We start from the raw sequence: 20791 nt of genomic DNA on the forward strand, positions 1-20791 counted from the left end.
ATTACTGAGAAAGAAAGAACACCATTACTAAAATAATCTCACTTGCAAAAAGTAGGAAGCAAATTAGTAGAGATTACCATAGATATTAATTCTAACTTTAATAGAAATTTAATGTTGTTCTACTACTAATATTAAACAAAATACATTTTAGAATCTGAATATAATACTTAAATATCTTATGAAAACAAGAGAAATATTCACAAGAAAGTTCTATTTAGGAACTCAAGACTTCACTGTTAACAACAGTACTTACTACAACCACATTCAAAACAATCTAAATATATCATACAAATCAATGACAAACCTTTAAATCTTTTAGGTGGTCATAGTCTCCCTTTCTGTAGTCTTACCCCATTCCAAGTTATTTTCCGTATTTCTGCATGGAATTATATTTTCAAAAAGCCTTTCAGAGCAATCTACATCTTGAAGGTATGAATTTAAAAGAATAACATATCCACCATATCAAAAGGTCATAAAGAGGATAGTGCAATCAAAGAATATCAATGATATACCATTTTTGACCAGGAGATAAAGAGTTATAGCTGAATGTTAGAGCACCTGTATAGTGTACAACAGGCCCTGCATTCAACTCCCAGCACTGCAAAAAAAAAAAGATCATACACATACACAAAGGGCTGGGGTTATAGTTTAGTGATAGGGCACTTGCTTAGACTGAATACTCAACATAGGAAAAAGAAAAGAACATTAAGAAAAGGAAAAAAGGCACCCCTAAAATATCTTCATCTTCCATCAACTTCAGTTCAAAGTCAAATTCTACTTGCTATTACAAGGATTAAAGCAGTGATCAAAAAGACCTTGCCTTCTGGGAGGAGGGAATAAGGGGTGGGTTGTGGGTGAAGGCGGGAGGGGTGGGAGGAGGGTGGAGAGGGGGCTCTGTGATTGGTATGTAAAATGAATAAAAAATTACTTAATAAAAAAGTAGGCTACCAGATATAACAGTCAGGAAATCAATGCTTCTACTTATACTGTCAAACTTATACATTTTCTGTGCTAAAATAATGCTATCTGAAAATAAATTCTCATATTCAGTTCAGTATCCCCGAAGTTATTCACTGACCAATGATGGGCAGCCAAATACATTTTGTAAAAACTGGTTTTATCAGGCTAAATACATTCAGTATACCCGAGTGATAAATTTCTTTTCTAATAACTGAGGACAATCATCAATTGAAACTATAAGACTACTAATACTATTCACATTACCTGTCTGTGAGAGGCTGAGAAGGCATTCTTTTACTCAGCGATGGAAGATCCAGGGAATCTGGTTTCTTATCCATTCTACAACATGCTTGTATATTTAAGTACTTAAATATGTGTACTTTACCCTTTAAGCATATCTGTAAACAAAAAATGAAGTAGATTTAGTAATAACTCCAAATATAATTTTTTACCTGTATGAGTGTTTTGCTTGTATGTATGTGCACCTTGTGCGTGCCATAAAGCAGAGGCCAGAAGAAGATATGGGAATCCCTGGTAACATAGTTATAGATGATTATGAGCCACCATGTGGGTGCTGGGAAACAAACTCAGATCCTCTTCAAGAACAGAGAGTGCACTTAACTGCTGAGCCATCTCTCTGCCATCTAATTGCAAATAGAAAGGAACACTATCAAGTTTATATATATATATATATGTATATATATGTATATATATATATATGTATATATATGAACTCAAATTAGGCTGAGATATCACAATCTTGGTAGTTTGTATATTTGTATATTTTAATGAATTATATGTGTGGTGCAAGGAAGAAAAATGTGACAATACTGATAACAAATAAAAATATTCTATCACCTTTTCATCAGAAAGGTTTTTTATATTTCTTTTTACTTTTTTCTATGTTAAGAATGAAGTTTTTGTTCTTTTCTTTCTTTAACTGAAAATGGATTTTTTCATACAGTACCTTCTGATTATGGTTTCCCTTCCCCTAACACATCCCAGATCCTCTACACTTCAACACGCATCCAAAAATCAATCTGTCTATCTCTCTATCATTATTGTATTATTAATTATTAAAAGACAAAATAAAATAACAAACCTAAATAGAACAAAACAAAGAAAATACACAAAAACACATACAGACACTGAGATACACACATTCATTCACACACAGAGAAAAGCCATAAAAACAAAATTGGAAACCATTATATATTTACAAAAGATCTGTAAGATTAAAAAAAAGGGGGGGCAGACAAAGCATTGTGAAACAACCCTCCCCCATACACACACACACACAAAAAAAAACCTTCAAAATTACCATTGATTTCATTTTGTTTTGGCCATCCACCGCTGTGCATGAGGACTGTCCTTAAGTGTGGTTGGTATACCAAAGGAGAAAACTAATTTGTCCTTTGCAAGCAGTTGTGAATTGAAGATAGCTTTTGGGTTAGGGATGAGGGCTTATATTTACTTCCCCTCTCAGTGCAGGGACCCTATCCGGCTTAGACCTGTGCAATCCCTGTGTATATTTCTTTTTAAAATAAATCACTTATTTTTTAAAAGGTTCATTTTTACTTTATGTATATGTGCATTTGCCTGTGTGTATGTAAAAGTACCACATGTGTGCCTAGTGATCAAGGAAGGCAGAAGAGGGCTTGGGAGATGCTGCAACTGGAGTCATCATTCACATACTGGAAACTGAACCTGAGTCCTCTGAAATTGCTCTTAACTGTTGAGCCATCATATCTCTGGCCCTTTTTTTTTTTTTTGTATATTTCACTCACATTTTCTTGATAAAAGCAAATGTACAAACTACTGAAAACTATAAAATCTATGTCATGAATGATACTTCTATTAAAAAAATAAGAAATATACCATTCACTGTATTAGTGAAAACAATATATGTTGTGGTGATATATTGTGTACCCTAATAAAGCTTGCATGAAGATCAGAGGCCAGAGCCAGCCACTAGATTAGACATAGAGGTTAGGCAGTGGTGGAATATATCCTTAATCCTAGCATTCAGCAGGCAGAGAGATCCGTCTAGATCTCTAATTTCAAGGCCATACTGGAAACAGAGCCAGGCAGTGGTGGCATACACCTTTAATCGCAGTACTGGGAAGCACACACGCCTTTAATCCCAGGAAGTGGCAGCAGAGCGGAGAAAAGTATATAAGGCCTGAGGAAACAGAACTAAGGCAATTCAGCTGAGACCCTTCTGGGTGAAGACTCAGGGGCTTTCAGTCTGAGGAAACAGGATCAACTGAGGAGTTGGTGAGGTGAGGTTGGCTGTGGCTTGTTCTGCTTCTCTGATCTTTCAGCTTTTAGTCCAATATCTGGCTTTGGGTTTTTTATTGAAAGACCATCTAATACTCGAACAATATAATATGTAATCTCACCAAGCCCAGAAAATATTGATATAAAATGTGAAGAAAGACTAATAAAAATAACATAAGCATATAGAGAATAGATCGGTTAAGAAGCATAATAATCGCAAGGCAGTTGAAATGGAGTTCAACCAGGAAAACACCCTGAGAAAATATTTCCCCTGGTCATACAGAAAAGCAATGGTAAGAGGTAACCACCAGACAGAAAAAGGGATGGTGGCTGAAGAGATGACTCATGGGGTAAAACACTTGCCACAACATCAGGAGGACCTAAGTGTGAATCCCTAAAATCCACATTAAAAAAACAAAAACGAATATAGTAGCACAAGTCTCTAATCCCAATGCTCTTACAGCACGATAGAATATGGAGACAAGAAAATCCCTTAAAACTGGCAATGAGCTAGCCCAGCATATGCAGAGACAAAACAAATGATCATTTTTTAAACAAGGTGGAAGTACTAACACATGAGATTGTCCTCTGACCTCCACATATGTACTGTGGTATGTGCATGCCCACACTTACACACACATACATACACACACACACACACACACACACACACACACACACACACACACACACATGAGCACATGCATACACAACACACACTCATATGTATCACGAATCTTAAATGGTCTTATTAATAAGAACAAACTCAGAGCCAGGTATTGGGTTAACGCTGAATGATCAGAGAAATAGAACAAGCCACAGTCACCTCACCTTGCCAATTCCTCAACTGATCCTGTTTCCTCAGACTAGATGCCTCTCAGCTGAACTGTGATGCTCAAAAGCCTAAAAGCTTAACCAGGCTATAGTTCCTCGTCTTCATGCCTTAAATACCTTTTTGCCTCCTGCCATTACTTCCAGGGATTAAAGGCGTGAGTCACCATGCTTGGCCATGAGCTCACAGAGAGCCAGGTGGATCTCTGCCTCTGGAATGCTAGGATTAAAGGCGTGTGCTACCACTGCCTAACCTCTATGTTTAATATTGTGGCTGTTCTGTTCTCTGACCCCCAGATAAGTTTATTAGAGTGCACAATATTTTGGGGAACACAATACCACCACACTCATACACACACAGATTTTTTAAAAAGAGATGAAGTACTATTATAAAGTAATAATGGCAAAACAAAAGAGCCAGGACAGCCAAAACAATCCTTAACAATGAAAACAGTGCTAGAAAACACCATCTCTGGTATCAAATTATATTACAGAATTATAGTAATAAAACACCATCATACTTGCATAGAAACAGACATGTTGATCAATAGACTAGAAGACGCACATATAACTACCAGACTTTTTACAAAGAAGGTAACAAAACACACTAGAGAAAAGATAGCATCATACCCTTCCATTCCTCACCCCATTTAACCTTTATTCCATGACTCTTCTTCCCTTTTTCATCCCACCTGTCTTCTATCCCTACTCCTTTGAAATATCTTCCTATGGTCCCTTACTAGTTTCCTGACTTCTCTGGGTACTACAATTAGAACACACACATTAAAAATGCAATGCTAACATTCAGATGTGAGAGAAAACACGTGGCTTTTCCTTTTCTGAGTCTGGACTACCTCAGCAAGGATAATTATTTCCAGCTCCAACCATTTTTATAAGAACATAGGTGAATTTTCGTCATGGATATGTACCACACTTGAATTATCCATTCATCAATTAATGGGCATCTCAACTATAGCAACTGTGAACATGGGTGACCAAGTATCCATGTAGTAGGATACAGAGTCCTTTGGGAATATGCCCAGGAGTGCTATAACTGAGTCATATAGCATATCTAATTCTAGCTTTTTTGAGGAACTGCCACATCAATTTCCATAGTGGCTGCATCACTGTGTACTTGCACTACAGTGTAAGTGTATTTTCCTTTGTCAATATCCTTGCCAGCATTTGTGGTCATTTGTTGTTGAGATTTTGTTTTTTTTTTTTTTTTGTTTTTTAATGGCCATTCTCACTTGAATAAGATAAAATATCAAAGTAGTTTTAATTTTCCATTTCCCTGATAGCTGAGGATGTTGAACTTTCTGAAAGTATTTGTCAGCTATTTGTATTTCTTCTTGTGAAAATTGTGTTTACTTTCATACCCCAATTTTAAATTGGCTGTTTTCATGATGTTCAGATTCTTTCAAAACTTGATTTTTAATATTCTAGAGGCTAATCTTCTCACAGAAGTAAGGCTTGTAAAGATTTTCTTCCCATTCTGTATGTTGGCTCTTTACTCAAGTAATAGTGGCCCCTTTGCTGCACAGAAAATTTTTCATTTCATGAGGTTCCATATATTGTTAGTTCAGTGTTTTTCCTTACTGGAGTCCTGTTCATAAAGACCTTTCTTGTGACAAATGAGTCCAAGCATATTCTCTACTTTTTCCTCCATGCACTTCAGGATATGAGGTCCTATATTGAAATCTTTGGTCCTTTTGGAGTTAAGTTTTGTGCAGAATGAGAGATGAGGATCTAGTTTAATTCTTCTACATGTTGATATCTAGTTTGACCAACACCATTTGTTGAATTCCCTATCTTATTCAGTTAACCTTACTTCCTTGCCTTTTCAAAATTCAGTACAGTAGAGCAATTAAAAAGCATAGATTCTGGAACCATGCATAGTAGCCCTTACCCCCCCCACCCCCACACACAAAAACAAAGTCACAGAATTAAATGATTGTTCAAGATCACCAAGATCACATGTCTTGAGACAGTTCCATATAACTGAGGCTGGCCTCAAACTCTCTGTTTCAACTGCTGATCCTCTTGCCTCACCCTGTCAGATGCTGGGATGACAACCACACTCAGTATTCTTTTTTAAAGCTGTCACTATATTTTTCTGATATACATATAAAATCTGGTTTCACACAAACACATTATTAGAAGAGAATGTAAGATTGTGGGAGCCCACAACTGACTCAGTTTCCCAGTTTGAATCTGAAGTCTATTCTGAGTCAACAGAGTTCAAGCTTGCTTGCTCCAGGGCTATGAGGAAGTCCTGATTAGCCTGCAGAGTCTCATTAAAGGGCTTGAGAATGTCCTGATTAGCCAAAGAAGAAACATACTATCTAGCTAGATGCAGGCTGCTGACACCAGATTGGGGAGTTAGCTCAGTGGTAGAGCACTTGCCTAGCAAGCGTAAGGCCCTGGGTTAGGTCCACAGCTCTGGAAAAAAAAGAAAAAGAAACTGCCTGCTCCTTGATGCAGACAGGATAGATAGTGGTTGAATGCCTGTGCTGTGCATTGCTCTACCTCTGTCCTTCAAGACTGTATATAAGCTGGCTGTGAAATAAACTCGGGACTGTCTGGCATAGACTAGCAGTCCTCTCAACTCTTTTCTGTCTTCTTTATTGTCTCTACAAATCCACACACCTCTACCCAGTTACCTAGCTGACTGTCAGCAGGCTCCAACATAAGATTTTAACAAGTTCCTCACATTCTTATGAAGCCTCTACTATCTAACAAAAACCCAGTGCCAGGCATGGGAAACTTCCTTACAAGTTTCTGATTAAGGGCATCAAAGGGACCCCCCAAAAACAATATATGCTATATCAATACCCTTAGTGCCTTCTAGAAAAAGAAGGTAAGATTCAATTGCTGAAGACATAACACAGTTTACTTGGAGGAACTGTAACCAACACCTTTACTAGCTGTAAGTTACCCCCCAAAATAAAACTCCTTTTTAACTATGTGGAGTTGCCTTAATAAATCCCATAATATCTGGCACCCAACATGGGACACAAAACCATGACCCTGGGATTAAGAGTCCCATACTCTACCGACTGAGCTAGCTGGGTTTTTTAAATATATAGCCCAGGCTGGCCTCAAACTTGTGATCCTCCTGCCTCTGCCTCCTTCAGCAAATCCTACCAGCTTGCGCCACCACAACCGGCTTTTTATAAGGAACCCTTCTTGAACTGAACTGGAAGCCTCCTCAATGAAAACTAGCAATTGTAGTTTCAGAAGGAACCACAAATGCAATCTGCCAACAGATCAAAACAAACAATAGTCCTACACAACTGTAATATCAATGAACTATAATATTGACCAGTATAGCAAGATATTCTTAAAGATGCAATAATGGCACTAATATCTTGGGGGTAACCAAGTCACTTCAAACGACTTAAGACTCACTGGGAATAGTATCTATCCCTAGTGAATGAACTATCTTTTTGGAGCCCATTACCTATGGTGGGATACCTTGCTCAGCCTTCATGCAGGGGGGAGGGTCTTGGAACTGTCTCAGCTGAATGTACTGTACTAGGCTTTGCTAATTCCCCATAGGAGGCCTTTCCTTTTCAGGGGAGGGGATGTGGGATGGGCTGGGGGAAGGCTAGGGGATGGAGTGGAAGGAGGGATGAGAGGGAGATCTGTGGTTGGTATGTAAAATGAATACAAAATTTCTTAATTAAAAAAAAGAAAAAAAGACTCACTCAATAGAGGGGAATTCTTGCTTGCCAGTGTAAATTTAACCAATTATCCATGACTGAGGAGCCCATGGAAAGTAGAAGAGAACCAACTACTGCAAGTTACCTAAACCAGTATAATCTCTACTGAATTACAAATATTCATCCTTACAACCACAAATAAGTGTAGCTCCCATCCCTCATTAAAGGCCTTCTTTTTGCAGTTGATAGAGATCATTACAGAAAGCCACAACTAGAGGGAACCCTGTGGAAGAGGAGGTAGGAAGATTGTAAGAGCCAGAAGGGATGGGAGACCAAGGAAACAAGGCCCTCTAAACACAGCAGGACCGGTGCACATATGAATTCACAGAGACTGTGGCAGCATGCGCAGGGCCTGCACAGGTCTAAGCCAGACAGAGTCCAGTGCTGAGAAGGGAAGTAGACACAAACCCCAATCCCTAACCCAGAAGCTGTCTCCAATTGATAACTACTTGGAAAAATTAGTTTCTCTAATTGGCAACTCACTGGATATATAAATCACTTTGAAGGCCAGGCCCCAGGCCCAGAAGTAGACACCAACTCAAAATAAACTCAATGAAATTTTTTGGAAGATTTTTTTTTCTTTTCTTTTTTCTCATAATGCTTTATCTGGGCATTTTCTTTTTTCTTTCCTTTTTTTTTTCTTTTCTTACCATACAGGTCCTTTATTTATTTATTTATTTGTTTGTTTGTTTGTTTATTATGGTTTCTGATTTTGTGTTTCTAGGAAATTTCAGTGTGTATGGGTGTGTGTGTGTGTGTGTGTGTGTGTGTGTGTGTGTGTGCATGCATGTCTCTACATAAATATGTGTTTCTTGTGCTTTTTTTGACTCTACTTTTCTGTTTATTTGCTTGCTTGTTTGGTCCTATTCAGGCTTGTTTATTTTTATTTTAACTTATTTTATTATTTTTAGATGCCTGTTTGTTTTCTAGTGAGAGACAGCAAGAAAGGATGTGGATTTGAATGTGTGGAAAGGTGAGGAGGACCTGGGAGTTGGGGGAGGGAGAACCACCAGAATATATTGTATGAAAAAAGTCTATTCGCAATAAAAAGGAAGGAAAAAAGAAAGCCACAATTGGTCAAAATGCAGATATCATCTGGATGCCCAGCCCCTACAGACACATATGCAACATAGCTCCTACACTTAAGGCTCAAAAACATCACAGAACAGGAGAATCAAAGGTTGTAAGAGGCAGAGGACCCAGACAGCTGCTGGGCGATAGTCTCTTCTGATAAAAAAGCAAGCAAAAAAAAAAAAAGAAGACATGATGGGGAATAAGTGGATCTTGGAGGAAGGAGAGGGAGGAGTGGGGGTGAAAGTGAATATGATCAAGACACATCATATGAAATTTTTTAAAAATTAATAAATGTATAAAAAGAAAAATATTTATTCTCTTTGTAATGAATGCAATGTATCATTGTTAAAAGAAAAAAGGCACTTCTTCACATGCCAATGACCAAAGCTTGGAGGTAGTAGGAACTGTTGTGCTCCTCAGGCAAATCTGTGCCTCATATGTGGAGGCACTCGTTACCACTATTCCACCTATTTTACCATTTTCAAAATCCTGCTGTCTGCTTCTCATGATTCTCTTTGTTCTCCTGAGTTTATATCTTAGGTTATTCTTTATTGTTTTAGTGGATTACTTGTGGCTTTAATACTCATTATATTAAAAGCTAAAATTAATGTTTCCCATTTGTATCTTTTTATGTCATAATTCTATCTCAGTGATAAAAATATCCTGGAAGGGATACGTAGCTAGTCTTCCTTATGTGAGATATGTTTCCTCAGGCAAAGCACTCTTGGTCCTGCAGACTGCCTATCTTAACGCCCAGCATGGAATTTTCCTAGAAGAACTCTAATTCCAACCCACATATCAATACCCATTATACCAATAGTCCAACAACAAATACCTATAAAATGTATATCTGAGAGAGTTCAGAAACTTTCTTTTTAAAATAACATTTACAATCAGAACTACAAATTCACACAGATAAAGGGTGATTCTAGGTTTTCTAAATGATTTTCTATAACCTACACTAAAACTATTATCAAAGTAAAAAAAAATCTCTAACATGGCATGGTGGCATTCCATCATTTGATAGGTAGAGGCAGGAGGAGGATCAAAATGCATAGCCATCTTGCCAGGCAATGATCGTGCACAGCTTTAATCCCACCACTTGAGAGGCAGAGTCAGTTGAATATCCATGATTTTGAGGCCAGCCTGGACTACAGAGTGAGTTCCAGGACAGCCAGGGCTACACAAAGAAACCCTGTCTCAAAAAAACAAAAAAAATCATAGCCATACACCACACAGAAAGATTGACACCAGCATAAAGATACATGAGATTATCTTAAAACCAAACCAAACAAAAAAATACCAAATGTCAGTTCGTAGAAAAACTCTACATAATGCCATGTAAAAGACAACACTGACTCATATGATACTGTTTTTAAATTTCATAAACATGAAATCATGATAAAATTGAAAAGAAAGAAGTATCATATGCTTATTACAAACCTGTGCTGGCGGTACTTGCAATGGATTGTTATCCAAAATTATTACTTGCAAATGATGCAGCTTCCTATAGCAAATAGGAATTTCAGTCACTTTATTACAGGAGAAATCCAACTTGACTAAGGGGAGATCTCCTAATTCTGTTCAGAAATGAAAAAAAAAAGTTAAATGTTGTATGGTCACTCTCTTACTCTAGTAAGTGAAAATAGTGAATATCTTACCATCTGGCAAAACATGAAGATTATTTCTTCTTATGTTTAACTCTTTAAGGGAATGTAATTTTCCCATTTGTTGGGGAAGAACCTGAATTTCATTGCAGCTAATGTCCTAAGGAAAACAAGAAAGTAAAGTGATATCAAATTTAAAAATACAAATATACTTTCAATTTTAAAATTTAAAATTTTAAAGTAGCAAAGTTACTTCTAATGTCCTTTTCTGGCAGAGCTTTATTTGTATTAGATCATAAGCCAATACACCACAGTCAATAAAAAATTCTACACAAAAATTTGAAATTAGTTTTAATAAGTACATAAGCAAAACTCTGAACTAAAGAACAACTTTCTTTGTCCATTGAAATTAGAATAACGAGTCAAATGTTCAAGCAGAGATAAAACACTATGGATAACTATCAAACAACTTAAATAATCTGCCAATTATTATAGTTTATTTCAGATTATTTAGGAGGATAAATGCCTCAAGAAAGTCAAGGATTTAGAGATGTGAATTAGAGAACCAGACACCATAGTCATAATAAGTTTAACTAAATTACTCTCTACAAAAGAGAGAAGAATATGAAACAGTTACAAGCATTTATTTTGTAGTCAAATCCCACTCAAAGGTATCCAAAGGAATTAGAATCTGAAGTCTTTCAAGGTTATAAAAATATAACCCTGATTTAATGCTCACTCATTTAAAGAACTTTTGGAAAAAAGATCATATGGAAATCTATTACTGTAGAAGCTTCTTTAAATACAGATAGATACAGATAAATTCACATGTATACATAAAGAGTTAAAATGGAGTCACCCAATAATAGGTCAACAATGCTCCTTTTAGACTCCATTCATTATCAAATAAAAAGGCCAGTGCCAGGAATGGGCTACTTCTTTGAGAATTTTTGGCCAACGAGGGCCTAAAGACCCACAAATATTACAGGCTCTTGCTGTTGCCATTGGCTACCCTCAAACACCGACAGAAAGACCTTTTGCTGAAGATACCAACTACTTGAGACACCAGGACATGGAGAAATCAAGCTGGTACTCACCTGGAAGCTTCATCACTACTAGCTAGCTTTCATAGTTCTAAAAGGTTCTATGCATGTTACCAGAAGAGAAAAGTAAGCATCAGTATTACCCAGCTATAAACCCTGTGAACTACCATAATGACTGGCCTGCCATTGGTGCAATCGTGGCATGAACAACATGGGGCTAAAACAACAACTTCTTGGTAGACTTTAATGCCTGCTCCACAAGATGAAACCCATACCTGGCACCACTATCAGACCAATAACTTGTGGCTAGGCAGGTCATAGCTCCTAGGAGACAACCTACGACTATTCTGCTAGGTGAACACAGCATTAAACTGACTTGTAGCATGAATCTTAAAAGGTCTTATTAATAAAATCAGACCCAGAGCCAGGTATTGGGGTGAATGCTGGAAGATCAGAGAGAAAGAACAAGCCACAGCCACCTCACCTTGCCACTTCCTCAGCTGATCCTGTTTCCTCAAACTGGAAGTCTCTGAGTCCTCATCCAGAATGAATCTCAGCTGAACTGCTGCTAAAAGCCTAAAAGCTTAACCAGTTCTAGTTCCTGGTTTTCACGCCTTATATACCTTTCTGCTTTCTGCCATCACTTCCTGGGATTAAAGGTGTGAGTCACCATGCCTGGCTGTTTCCAATGTGGCTTTAAACTCACAGAGATCCAAATGGATCTCTGCATCCCAAGTGATAGGATTAAAGGCATGTGTGCCACCATTTTCTGGCTTCTATGTCTATCTAGCGGCTATTCTGTTCTCTGACCCCCAATAAATTTATTAGGGTGCACAATATTTGGGGGAACACACTATTCACCACACTGACTCCTTAAGATTTATTATTATACACATAGATTAGTACATTTTTCAACCCTCAGAAAAGCTTCTGTTAAAGATAGACTATTAACACAGAGTCCTATAACTACTAAGGGTACAGAGAATAAGAAGCAGTGGAATGATCAGCCCTAAAGTGGACATCTATACCACACCCTCTCCTTCCAAGGCTCGGAGATCATTGTGGAAGATGGTGTGGAATGATTAAGGATGAGCATAAGAAAACAGTGTCTTCCTATACGGAAGAAAAGTTGCACATGTGACCCCACAACAATTGTGACAGTGTCCACAAGACCTGTGCAAGCTCAAGCAAGACAGATGCCAGAATGGAGAGGAGAAATGAGCAGGAAGTCCCACCCTTAGCTGAGGAGTTCTTGGAAACCATGTTAGTTTACTTTGAGCGTATCATCCAGAATATATGGATGTGGATGCTTATTTATCATAATTGCACTAAGAGTTTTGAGCTATACAAAACATCCCTAGATTATATGATGTCCAAAAGTAGCTATCTCCTGAGAACTATGAACTGTGGAAGAAATTAAGCCATTGTAGACAATTTTTTAAAAGCCACATAATAAAACCACTTAAAGAAATCCTAACAATCTCCTCACATCAAAGTAGGAAAATATCCAAAAGAACAGCTTCAACTTAAATGAGATGAAAGTGCACTATGAACACTGTTTACCTTGTGGCATGAAGAATTCATATGGCTGTTTTGTAACATTGTTTATGAACTACCAAGTATTAACGAAATCCTGCATAATTACATGATTTATAGTATGCAACAAATGAGACAAAACTTATTAGTAGAAACTACAAATCCAGTTATCATTAATTTTTATTTTATTTATAAAGAGAAAGTTATTACTATACAGTTATTTTCTTATATTAGAAAGACTGAAAGTTTAAAGTATCATAGTATATGACCAATATTTAATTTTTTCCACACTGATACTGTATATAAAATAGCTTAACTATTGATAAGTCAATGTAAAAAATTAAAAGAAACGCCGGGCAGTGGTGGCGCACGCCTTTAATCCCAGCACTCGGGAGGCAGAGGCAGGCGGATCTCTGTGAGTTCGAGGCCAGCCTGGTCTACAGCGCGAGATCCAGGAAAGGCGCAAAGCTACACAGAGAAACCCTGACTCAAAAAACGAAAAAAAAAAAAAAAATTAAAAGAAACCAAACTTCTGGCATGATAAAAATCATGGAATTAAACCAGGGGTATACATTCATGCAGAATGCTGTTTTTGAAATCTATTCTGCACCATTTATTAAAGTTGAGAACTTTTTAGTATCCTGTAATTTTCCTAAATTCCTCATGTTATGTACCTATGAGTTATTCTTACATAAAGAAAAAAAGATGAATGTATTTGTATTAAGGTTTAATTGAAAATTTCCATAGGGTTAGCTAATTATAGTCACTTTCTATTGAATATGGACTCCTGATGTTTTTTCATTTCTATTACACGGGAACTTCCTTGTTTGAGTATATTTACTAAAAGTTTTTGTGTTGTTTGTTTGTTTGTTGTAGTGGGTAGCCATTCCAGCTTTGATCTGGAAGTTCCAACCCCCATTGAGACTTCGGCAACTGTCACGCCAACAAGGCGGGGCCAAGGGAGGCGCCGGGGGACCCGAGATCTGGATCGGCGGGCGCTCTCTCTGTTGCGGGACCCTGGACTGGAGAGGTGGACTGAGCAGAGCTCCAGAGAACACCGCTGGACTGTGATACACCTTCCCCAGACTCCGCGACCTACCTATTCCTTAATTTGTAAGTTACGCCATTAAATAAATCTCCTTTTAACTACGTGGAGTGGCCTTAATAATTTCACCAATATCTGGCGCCCAACGTGGGGCACGAACCCACGACCCTGAGATTAAGAGTCTCATGCTCTACCGACTGAGCTAGCCGGGCTGTCTAGAAAACTCAAGCTACAGTTTGTTTGTTTGTTTGTTTTAAAGACTGTGGTCGACTGTACGCCAGCGGAAGGCCACTCACTCAAGAATATATATGCAGCATAAACTGACCTGGATGGGTTTTTACATTTTTTTAAAGCATATACAATGTTCAGTGGGTAGGGAAGCTGGGTAGATTTGGGGGGCCAGGGGGGAGTTGGGAAAAGCTGTGAATATTATCAAAATATATTATATTATATTTTCAAAGTACTGATAAATATGATTTTAAAAGAAAGTTATGCAAACTGTGGAATGGAGCACCTGCTAAAATTTGGTTCTCAAAATCTAATATTTAATTGCATTAGTAAATCAATGTAATTCAAATTAAATAAATGGAACACACAAAAAAGAGATTCATTGAAACAAATAAAGTTAATAAGGATGTTTTATCTTTAAAAAAACAGGCCTAAAATTTCAGTAGAATACAAATATTTGAGGGAAGAGAAGTTTTACATTTCTTCACACAGTGGCCAAGGTCAATAGAAAAAGCTAACAGGAGCATTATTTTGGTTCAAAACAATAAAAATTACTAACAAATAGAATTCTAAAAAAGAGAATTAGGGGAGGTTCAAATATACCCAGAGAACTGTCCTTCTTGGAAATACACAGGTAGCATTAGGAAGTGACTGTATTTGGTCATTTCTAAGATCTTTTCTAACCGCTAACCTCTATGTCTCTAAAAAGTAAAGAGAAACTGGACATGAAGTGATTCCTTAGAACACAATCCTGACATTTCTGATTAATATACATTCTTATAACAATATGTTTACATTATAAAATTGTAAATAAGTTTTAAAAGAAAATTTCTGGTCCTTGAGAAATAATAAAGTCCTACTTAAGAAAAATCCTAAAGTACCTATTTATTGGGAAAGCTTCACCTTAATACAAAACAGAAAATAAAAATAAACAGCATGGCACAGGGTAAAATTGAAGTAATACAAATACATGAAAAGAGTTCAATGCCTGAGCACTCTCTGTTTTGCTCTGGAAGTTCAATGTCCTTTAAAAATCTAAAACGTTAATATTCAGAGGTGTTATATTAATTTCCACAATCAATTGCATATAATTGCCTCTTTACATTTACTTTGGTCCTAAAAGTGTTATAAATTCATGTGCGCATATTAATTGAAGAAAGTTGTTTTGTTAATTCTACTTCTGTTTGTGAGCACCCTATGCTTTATCTTTTAGAAACTGATCATTTGCTCATTTGTTTGTTTTGGTGAAATGGGGTCTCAATATGCTACCTGGCTTGATGTAAAAACTCCTAAGCTCAAATGATTATCCTCCCTCCCCTTGAGTAGCTGAAGATAATGGCATGCACCACCAGCACACACAGCTGCATTGTCTACTTTTACCACTACGTTCTAACTCTCCTCATCAGCTCCATAAAACATTAGAAAAAAACTCATTTCCTTAGGAACTCCGTCCACAATATAAGTAAATAAATATTAATTCACTTGAAACATGTTACTGAAAGCTCGTAACCGAGCATCCTAAAGTGTCTACAACTGAGATTCCTCAAACTTCTGTTGTTCTTGGCTGGGAGCTAAAATCAGACATAAATAAATGCACCTGAAATTGATACCCAACAGAATTTACACATATATCAAGTTATCTCTTTTTCTTAATTACAGTGAAATTCCACAAAGTAATGAGTGCAATTCCAAAATGAAAAGGTACATATTATATGCAGCATATATAATTTTATACAATATTTTACTCACCAGCTCCATCAAATCTTTTAATTTTCCAATTTCTTCTGGAATGGATACCAGTTTATTGTTGCTCACAACCAAAACTTTAAGGGGAAGGTCAAATAGGTATTTTGGCAATGTTGATAAAAGATTTCGACTGAAAAAAAATAAGGAAGTCTCGTTGTGAAAAGTATGTCTGAATCTTGATGTTAGGATAAAAAGTACAAACCATCTCAACAGTAAATCATAAGCATTCACTAACAAGCACCATTTATTAAGTGTATCCTGTCGTGCAGTGTCTAATCTTCACATTAACCCAAGATAGATAATATTACCTTCAATATACAAATATGAAAAATGAAGGGTAAAGCTAAGTGACTTGCCCATTGTAGCAGGGATTCAAACACAAGTTTGATAGCAAAGATTCTGTTATTACATACGGTACTGCTCACACATGTCACCCACGCAATAACTCAGGATTTTTCTGAGCTAGAGAATGCCAGAATCTTCTTCTGGCTCATAATTTTAGCCCACTCAATACCTTCATAAGTCTAACCATGGAAAGGTTTCGAGGTGAATTTGCTGACGTGCTAAAAATGATGGAAGAAATCTATCTTTTAAAATCTCAGTAGCTTGGAGCATGGAGAGATGGCTCAGTACTTAGGGATGTAGAATGCTGTTGCAGAGTACCCAAACTTCATTCCCAGCACCTGCATGGGGCAGTAAACCATCTCCTGTTAATTCCAGCTCCAGGGAATCTGACATCATCTTCTGGCCTCAACAAGCACTTATATGCACACCCACACAGAAACACGCATACGTGTAATTAAAATAAAATTAATCTTTAAAAACACCAGTGGTTTTTAGATAGTTTGTACCACAACAGCCTGGTAGTGCTTTTATATCAGCTTAACATTAATGAAAAATTCCCTAGAGTACATTTAAATATAGCATCAACTAACATTTTATTGAGTACTTACTATGTGCCAGTAAATGTTCAGAATAACTAACTTGAATTAACTCAACTGTCCATCACATCAACCTACTTCAGGAAAACACTCATCACGAGCCCCATTTTAAAAAGGAAAATAAATTACAATGAGAGTAAGTAAAACATTCCAAAGTTACACAGTTGATAAGGAGAGCCTGGGTTGAAAACTGGTCAATCTGGCTTTGGTATCCTTACCCTTCATGTTTTATACTCAATTGTCAAATGCAGACAGACTGACACAAAATATGCCAAAACCAAAAATATAGAAAAGACAACATTCCAGTTATATACTAGCAAGCGCTGACAAGCAATAAGCTATCATTGTTTCTCTATTTTTCAAATTAGCATTTAGAGACCTGTACCTAGCGCTTTATATAATGTATATAGGGACAAAAGCTCTGTGTTATTCAAGCAAGAATGGGGAGGTGTGACAAGATTCTTCACCCCATCTTATCTCTGCAGAGAATTTCCAGAAATACTAGACTGGCTTTAAAGGGTTTTTTTGTTTGTTTGTTTGCTTATTTTTGGGGTGTGTGTGTGTGTGTGTGTGTGTGTGTGTGTGTGTGTGTGTGTGTGTGTATGTATGTGTGTAACAAAAGGGAAGGACAATGCTCTTCAATTAATAATCCTCAAAGGACTTTTGAAATGTATAACATCCTATGTTCCAGTTACAATTCTCCATACACTATACCTTTTAATGAAAGGAAACTGAATATTGATTGAATATTGGTGGACTTTAGTATTTTCAGGAATGTCATTCTCCCATGACACAGAAGAACATCTGTATGAATATATGGCTTTTTGCAAACAGCTTAACCCAGTTTTCTCATATGGAATATAGAAATAATATGACCTATCTCTTAATGATGTTGGAATATTAAATGAGGTAATATGGGTCAAACACTTGCAATGATGCCTAGTACATAATAAACCCATATTAAGCATAAAATGGCTAGGGCTGTCATCCAGTGATAAAATGCTTGCCTAGCATGCACAACAACCTAGGTTGATCCTATCACTGAAAGAAAAAAAAACATGTTAAGCATAAAGATGTTCTGTCATCTCATCCACTTGCAAACTTTCCAACCTTCCATCCCAATTTACCCATTCTTAAACTGGCAACATCACAAGAGATAAAACTTTACTTAAAATGCGTTTCATTATAATGTTTGACTGTAACTAGAGTGCCATATAAGTGAATTCAGACAATTGGGCAACAAATGAGGAAAATATTTATGTTCTAAAGCCTTCCTCTCAAAGTGAGATCTAATGACCAGCACACATGCAGGTGAATTACCAAGAGACCGTTTAGAAAATGTAGGTCCCTCAGTAGACCTAATAGGATCCCCAGACAATTCTTGTGTACAAAACTTTGAGAAACATTGACTTAAAGAACAAGACCAAAAGCCTACAAAACAATTTGAGCATAAACAAAATACATTCCTTTACTATTAAAAGTGATTAAAGACTAAAAAAAAATTTTATTAAAGACTTACTATTACTATTATTAATTATTATTATTCATATTGATGAGTGTTTCCCTGCATGCATGTATGTGCATCATGCTGGTGCCTGAGGAGGTCAGAAGAGGTGACTGAATTCTGGGAAACTAGGTAAAGGTAGTTATGAGCCAATACGAGGGTGCTGGGAACCAAACCCTAGTCCTCTGAAACCAGCAGCCTATTCTATTAACTGCTGAGCCATCTTTCTAGACCTGAAAATTTTTATTTTTAAAAAATTGTTTGCTTACCTAATGTTAAGGTATGTTAACATTTGCAAATTCTTAATGGCTTCAGGAATGGTTTTGATACAATTATGATATAGGTTTAATGTTTCAAGTGGTGCAAATAACCACACATCTGAAGGAATTTCTGTAAAGCGATTTCTGGAAAGATCTGAAAAACAAAAACAATTTTGAGTAACATGTATACACCTGTATATACAGTAATAAACAGAACTATTTTCAGTCAGAATCTAAGCAACTATTGATTATATTATAAAATAGTATTCACCACTATCTTGAAGAAAAACTATTTAATATAGTGGTATAAAATGTTTATCAATAAATGTACTTTAAAATCATTTAAAAAATCTGCTTCTAAATCTGTTGAAAATGCAAATTATGATATTTATCTTTAAATAAACCAATAGTGAGAGGTATAGTTCAGTGATAGAATACTTGACTAGTATGCACAAGGCCATGGGCTCTATTCCCTCAGTACATAAACACACACATGCCACATAAAAAAGAAAAAGAAAAAAATTTGAAAAAAAAACCAAGGACATCACATTGATAGACTGAAAAAATAACCAGAAAGATTTCATTTCTCCACATCGATAGAATAGATTCTTTTGGATAAATACTTGTTGTTGAAGATTATGTTGAGCACTGTAATAGTAGCCTATCCACACTCTAGCCCTGACTGCCAAACAAACAAACAACAACAACAAAACGTAAAATACAAGTGGCTCTCAGCTACCTAGGTAATTATCAAATCAGTTGCCTTATGGAAATAATATTGTTTGTCCTAGTTTATTATACTTAATCGGCTTCAAAGATAAGAATCTTCAGAAAAGGATTGTCTATATCAGGAGAACATTTACAGTCCAGACAGGCCCACCATTTGTAATGTCCTCAGCAGGAAAACAATCTCCTATCAATAGTGCTCAATATCCTCACTGTGAGGGAAGAAACCTCTTTAGTCATCAACAGTGAGTTCCCTCTTCAGAACATTAATATGTACGTATTAATACAAATGGATAAAGAACGTGGAGGCAGAGGTAAAGAGCTGATTCACATTACCATCTAGTGTAAAATTTTATCATTAGCTAAGGAATCTTGAACTATTAATTTCTAACTATATAATATGAAAATTTATTTAGATTAATCTCACCATAAGATTCTTAATAACTTAAAGAAATTATAGAATTACTAAAAAACAAACTCTGAACACTATCTGGATACCAAAGTATGAAGCGAAGAGGGAAAATGAAGTCATCATACTTTAAATATATGGATTTCCCTCTTACTCTTTTTTTTGAGACAAATTTTTCTCTGTCTAAAAGTCCTAGTTGTCCTGGAACTGGCTTTGTAGACCAGGCTGGCTTTGAACTCACAAAGATACTCCCGTCTCTGCCTCCCCAGTGCTGAGATTAAAGGTGTATGCCAGAACACCTGGCTCCTCTTATTCTTGTAACTTCAGAATCTTAGAAGTTAAAGTTATACTTTACAATTAATTTGACATTCTAATGATAGAATAATGCTCAGTAGATTCCTCTGTACATCATCTCATATGAATTACTAATAAATAATTCAACGGTCCCAGAGATAAGTAATGGTATTTTGAAACAAGACAGCAATCCTAAAAAGAGAAAATGTATAAAATTTGTAATATATTTAGCATTGGCACATAATGGGGAAGGATAAGGAATGAGTAATGTGGACTAGTAAGAATTAAGAATCAGAGATAGCCAGATGATTCTAGCCTAGCCTTTTATTAATATTGCCCAACATCAGTAGAAGTGGAAACAGATTTTTGTTGCAACTGCTACAGGTTGGATCTTTTTCTTTTTGAAGAAAATATATAATGAACATTATCTGATATATTAATCTCAAACATGATGTTTCCGATGAATAAATAAAATTAGAAGTTATAGGAATGTCGTTAATGCCACAAAACCATAGAACCAAAAAAATGTCACTTAACCTCAGAGTACTAAGAGAGATCAAGACTGGCTGTCAGCTAGGCATT

General features: G+C 36.4%; 1 protein-coding gene and 1 non-coding gene across 5 annotated transcripts in view; both read right to left on the bottom strand.

The window, feature by feature from the left end:
- The window catches only part of Lrch2 (leucine rich repeats and calponin homology domain containing 2), a 92524-nt gene that overhangs the window by 38673 nt on the left and 33060 nt on the right, over nt 1–20791 (bottom strand). For all 4 annotated transcript variants that reach the window (XM_052737796.1, XM_052737788.1, XM_052737780.1 and 1 more), the window contains exons 2-6: nt 18790–18934; nt 16079–16205; nt 10532–10637; nt 10314–10450; nt 1225–1358 (exon numbers count right to left, since the gene is read on the bottom strand). In XM_052737796.1, the coding sequence (XP_052593756.1) occupies nt 1225–1358; nt 10314–10450; nt 10532–10637; nt 16079–16205; nt 18790–18934 (649 nt within the window). The remainder of the gene's footprint in view (nt 1–1224; nt 1359–10313; nt 10451–10531; nt 10638–16078; nt 16206–18789; nt 18935–20791) is intronic.
- On the bottom strand, nt 14241–14313 carry Trnak-cuu (transfer RNA lysine (anticodon CUU)). Its single transcript has one exon. It is a non-coding gene; the product is annotated as a tRNA-Lys (tRNA).

The sequence above is a fragment of the Peromyscus californicus genome, unplaced genomic scaffold (assembly GCF_007827085.1).
Source record: "Peromyscus californicus insignis strain IS unplaced genomic scaffold, ASM782708v3 Scaffold_10__1_contigs__length_136768540, whole genome shotgun sequence".
Taxonomy (NCBI): domain Eukaryota; kingdom Metazoa; phylum Chordata; class Mammalia; order Rodentia; family Cricetidae; genus Peromyscus; species Peromyscus californicus.